The sequence below is a fragment of the Sebastes fasciatus genome, chromosome 14, assembly GCF_043250625.1.
Source record: "Sebastes fasciatus isolate fSebFas1 chromosome 14, fSebFas1.pri, whole genome shotgun sequence".
NCBI lineage: Eukaryota > Metazoa > Chordata > Actinopteri > Perciformes > Sebastidae > Sebastes > Sebastes fasciatus.
The window spans coordinates 22,972,490-22,977,500 of record NC_133808.1 but is presented as its reverse complement, the minus strand read 5'-3'; the positions used below and the strand labels follow the sequence as shown (position 1 = coordinate 22,977,500).

The window sequence follows — 5,011 nt, the reverse complement described above, 5'->3', positions numbered from 1 at the left end:
CTAGGCTATGCCCATTGGAAAGGCCAAGTACTGACAGCAGATGAGCTAAATGTGCTATATGAGGGCATTAAGCTCAATAAGGTGAACCGCTATGACTACATCCTCACAGGTGAGTCTAAAAGCAGTGTATCCCTGTAGAGTAAAGAAATGTGGAGATGAGGAAACCCAAACATGATAGCAGCATGGATTTTGAGCAGCTACATTTTATGACCGCTTTGTTTTTCCCCTTTTATTAGAAGAGATACTAAATTATCCTCCAACAGCAGCCTCCGTAGGACAGAAATTCAATGAATGCATTTGAAGTTATTGATGTGCAGACGCCAGTGTACCTGCATTTCTTTGACTGACTCACTTAGATTTGACCGTTAGTTTGTGTGGGCTGCCATAGATAGATGGATTGATAATCTTTGATTAGTAGTTGGAGTGCATGGAGAGGGAACAGCAAAGTCAAACAGACAGGTAATTATCTCTTCATCACGCTTTCATCCCTTAGGATACAGCAGAGACACGTCCTTCCTGGAGACGGTGGTGGACATTATTCAGGAGCTGAAGAAGGCCAATTCTAGCCTGGTATATGGTGAGTGTACATTGTTACATTGTTCATATTGCAGATTTGAATAACCAATATTGGTTAGTTGAATCGATCAGTACATGGACAGATAAATTATGATAATCAATCAATCGTTTCAAGCAAAAATGCTCTAGGTCTCTAGTTTGTGGCTGTAAAGTTTCATGAGGCTGTGATTATCCTAGAGGTCACCAGAGGTCATTTTATACAGTGAGGTCAAGTTTTTAAACAAATGGTCTCACTACAATGAAATGGCTACTGTGGGGACTAACATCATCACACATGAATATAGTTGGGCTCATTGGATCGTCAAGAGTCTCCGCTTTACAGTGATACCCAATTTATGTGATTCCAAGACTGTTAAGGGACCCCAGTATGCAGAAACACATTTATACTGCATTCAAATAACTGCATCGGTTTTGCCCCAAGCTGCATGTGATTATTATAAAGTGGGCATTTGAAAATGGCCATGCCAGTTTTTCCTCACCAAAATTCGTTTTAACTTTGGAGCGTTATTTAGCCTCCTTCCTTAGTTTTTCTAGTTTCATATGATACCAGTATCTCCACTCTAGCATTAAGACTGAGCCCGCTACAACCTCATAAAGACAGTAGTGTCGGCGGGACTCAGAGGGTTAATCGATAATGAAAGTAATCATTAGTTACAGCCCTATCAGAGTGTAACTTTTGTCCTTAACGTAAGTCCAAAGCTTAATTTGAAGTCTTCTTTTCCACAGTTTGTGATCCTGTTATGGGAGACCACGGTGCTATGGTAAGCATCTCACTAACTACACAACTGATGAGGGTTAACTGTACTTTGCACTCGTTTTGTACTTTGTTAATTTTAAAATAACTATATGTACTTTTTAATTTATTTAATATTTAGTCTATACAACTAATTGTAGCACAGAATCATCCATTTTTCATTCATATTGTAATTATTTGTTTTCACTTTGAGAAATCCAAACTGTCACTTGTAAGGAGATTAAAAACTGCATTTCTTGTTTTGCTGTGTGTTTCAGTACGTTCCAGAGTACCTGCTGCCAGTCTACAGGGACAAAGTAGTGCCTTTGGCCGACATCCTCACCCCCAACCAGTTTGAAGCAGAGTGAGTGTGTTTCCAATCATCATAAACAAACATCCATAAAAACTAGCTGTAAAAATGAATTAGGGGATGATATTAATTTGGCAGTAATATCTGATAAAAATAAATATTAGATGAGTCGTTGATCATTATTCGATGCAGGTAAATACTCATTGGCACAACTGTGACTACTGCTCTTTTTTTACAGGCTATTAACTGGGAGGAAAATCACCACAGAGGAAGATGCTGTTGAGGTGAGTGTCAAACATATTTCTCACTGTGTTGTATCTAGTTTGATTTGTGACACCAAAAAGTACAAAGCTTGATGAAATGGGACCTGTCCTACTCTCCAGGTGATGGACTTGCTTCATAAAATGGGTCCAGAGACCGTGGTCCTCACTAGTACAGACCTGCCCTCCAAACGTGGGGACCAGTTCCTGGTGGCCCTCGGGAGCCAAAAAATAGGTAAAGTACCAGACCAACTTTCTCCAGACAGAACATCTACTTACTGTTTATAAGACATTATGTGATTTGACTCTTTATTTGGATGTGTGTCCTCACTGTAGTGAAACCAGATGGGACCAACACCAGTCAGATAATCTGCATGGACATCCCCAAAGTGGATGCTGTGTTTGTGGGTACAGGAGACCTGTTTGCTGCCATGTTGCTAGCCTGGACTCACCATCACCCCAAAGACTTGAAGGTCAGTAGCACACTTCACTTTTCAATCAAAAAAAGCCCTAAATCCCCTAAATGAATCTTGTCATCCTTCTGTTTCTCACAGGCTGCCTGTGAAAAGACTGTTTCAGTCATGCACCACGTCATTAAGAGGACCATTACTTACGCCAACGGTAGGGATCGTGTGTGTTTATTGACTTTGGTTCGTCATGTGGTCTCTCTACTTTATCTTGAAGTCAGTGACTCAACATACAGGAACCCTGTTTGCTCCCTCCTGCTTTTAGTACTATATTTACACAGTCAATAGTAATATGTCAACCAGTGGTGTGTGCATTATGTAGAGGCCACTAGCATTATCTTAAGAAAATAGTTGTCTAGAGACACATCTTAGTTGATTACATCACTCTACATAGTTTGCAATCTCACAGATTTGGTTTTGCTATTGTTAGATATTGAGTAAAAGGAAATTACACGTAGAAGGAGGCACACAAGTGATGTCATAACTGTTGCTCTTATAACTGCATGTAAAAAGCCGCAAGAGGATTAACAGCCTTAACATTCACTGAGACAAGAATGACCCTTTTTAGTGCCGGGTTGACCAGTAAGCCAAAGTCCAAAAACCTTCCTGTGTTTTCTTTCAACTGCTCCTCTCTCTTTCAGAGATTGCTGGCCCTGGGAAAAGGCCCAGTCCTGCACAACTGGAGCTGAGGATGGTTCAGAGCAAAGCCGACATTGAGAATCCTGCCGTTGTAGTGGAAGCTAAGCTTTTACAAAAGTCTTCACACTGAAGGCCGTAAAACGTTGTCGTGAACATTCACATCGCGCCGGTACAAATCGGCTTCAAAATCTGGGCGGTCCGCCAGACACATGTAGGATTTTCACATCAAAGACGGTCACGTGTCTCTGCCTTACAGAATCTCTGAGGGAGTACGACTATATTTTCATGAGCGGGGTCAGCAGGACTGTGTGTGATGTACATTCTGCTCCACTGGAATCACTGCCATATGCATCTGTACTATGGCCTGTCTAGACATCATCTGCCATTCATAAGGAAAAAAAAAAAAAGGACATTAGCCAACTCTGTTTAGGTTTAACAATAGTGTAACTGTACTTGAATCCTCACTAACATGGTGGAAATTATTTTTTGCTATAAAACAACTCATGAATAGATACATGCATGACCATGCCTCTACTTGTTTTGGCTGTGATCGTAAGTAGGGACTAGTCACATGTTCTTAAAGTGTGTTACTCACAGTCACAAGGCATTATAAGCACATCAATAGAGTATTTGAAATATAATGAAAACATGATGTTCAAGCAAAGGGATTAACAGCTTTTGGTGGAAAAATATATATTAGGGCTGTCAAAGTTCAAGTGTCAGATTTGTTTTAACGCCACTAATTTCTTTAACGCATTAACGCAATCGATCTTTCGGAGATGGTAGTGGGCTTGAGTTTGCCATGTTATGATTCGCTAAATGCAGTACCTGTGAGGGTTTCTGGACAATATTTGTCATTGTTTTGTGTTAATAAATACGTATATACATATATTTGCATAAAGCAGCATATTTGTCCACTCCCATGTTGATAAGAGTATTAAATACTTGACAAATCTCCTTTTAAGGTACATTTTTAACGGAATAATTTGTGATTATTGGCGACTAAATATTTTAATCGATTGACAGCTTTAATATATATATCATTTCTTAATGATTTCAGATTCACAGAGCATTTTATTGCATTGTGAGTTTTCTGAAATGATTATATTAAAAAAAGGTATGAATGCATGCAATGTGCTTATAATGTGCTTGGGTGTTTTATCATGCACTTTAAGTTAAGTGTTATCACTTTATACATGCAGATTGGATGCATTATAAGTCTTGTGACTCCCACAAAATGTCAAACGTCTTATGCTATCGATATGTAGTCTATACAGTTTCATCACCCCAGTTTGTTTCACTTCAATTGTAACTAAAATGTCTAAAATTGTTCTTTTAATCAACTTACTGAAAATGTTTTTCACCTCCTTTTTTAATCATGCATTGATGTCTTGAACTAGCAGATGTATAACATGTTAGATCCATGTCTTAAGCATCTCAAATTGAGGTATTTGCACAGATAATCTTTAATATATTTACTAATGATCATTGTTTTCATTTTTGACTGTTGTCATATCTCAACAAAAAGAGTCGGTATGAGAGACCATGCTGTATAATAATAATAATAGCCTTAACGGGGTTACTGTAAGAAGAAAAACATTGGTTGTGAATGTTTTTTGTGTACCAATGTAATAGTTGATCCTCACACGTTAGAAAGTCAAGTGCCAAGCTGCTGCTCTGACAGAGAGCAAAACAAGAACTGAAATAAATGATTCATATTTTACTGAAACTGTTTTGATTTTAATTATTTGTTTATTTTTTATTTATGGCTTGAGTCACCTAAGCATGTACTATTTAGGTCTAACAACTCTGGGTAAAAGCATACTAAAGCCACTGTTCTACAAGGTGTTCAAATGAGAGTGTCTATATATATATATATATATATATATATATACAAATATACACAGTATATACATATATATATACAAATATACACAGTATATATATATATATATATATATATATAAACAAATCATGATACACAGTATATATATATAAATACATATATATATATATACTGTGTATA

The 5,011-nt window shown here is 37.6% G+C and overlaps 1 protein-coding gene across 1 annotated transcript in view; it reads left to right on the top strand.

Moving 5' to 3' along the window:
* Window positions 1–4,714, top strand: part of LOC141782895 (pyridoxal kinase-like) — an 8,983-nt gene extending 4,269 nt beyond the window's left edge. The window contains exons 3-11 of the mRNA XM_074659737.1: window positions 5–109; window positions 494–577; window positions 1,303–1,337; window positions 1,588–1,673; window positions 1,858–1,903; window positions 2,003–2,114; window positions 2,216–2,352; window positions 2,434–2,500; window positions 2,988–4,714. Of these exons, the coding sequence (XP_074515838.1) occupies window positions 5–109; window positions 494–577; window positions 1,303–1,337; window positions 1,588–1,673; window positions 1,858–1,903; window positions 2,003–2,114; window positions 2,216–2,352; window positions 2,434–2,500; window positions 2,988–3,115 (800 nt within the window). The 3' untranslated portion in view covers window positions 3,116–4,714. The remainder of the gene's footprint in view (window positions 1–4; window positions 110–493; window positions 578–1,302; window positions 1,338–1,587; window positions 1,674–1,857; window positions 1,904–2,002; window positions 2,115–2,215; window positions 2,353–2,433; window positions 2,501–2,987) is intronic.
* Window positions 4,715–5,011: the final 297 nt, after the last annotated feature.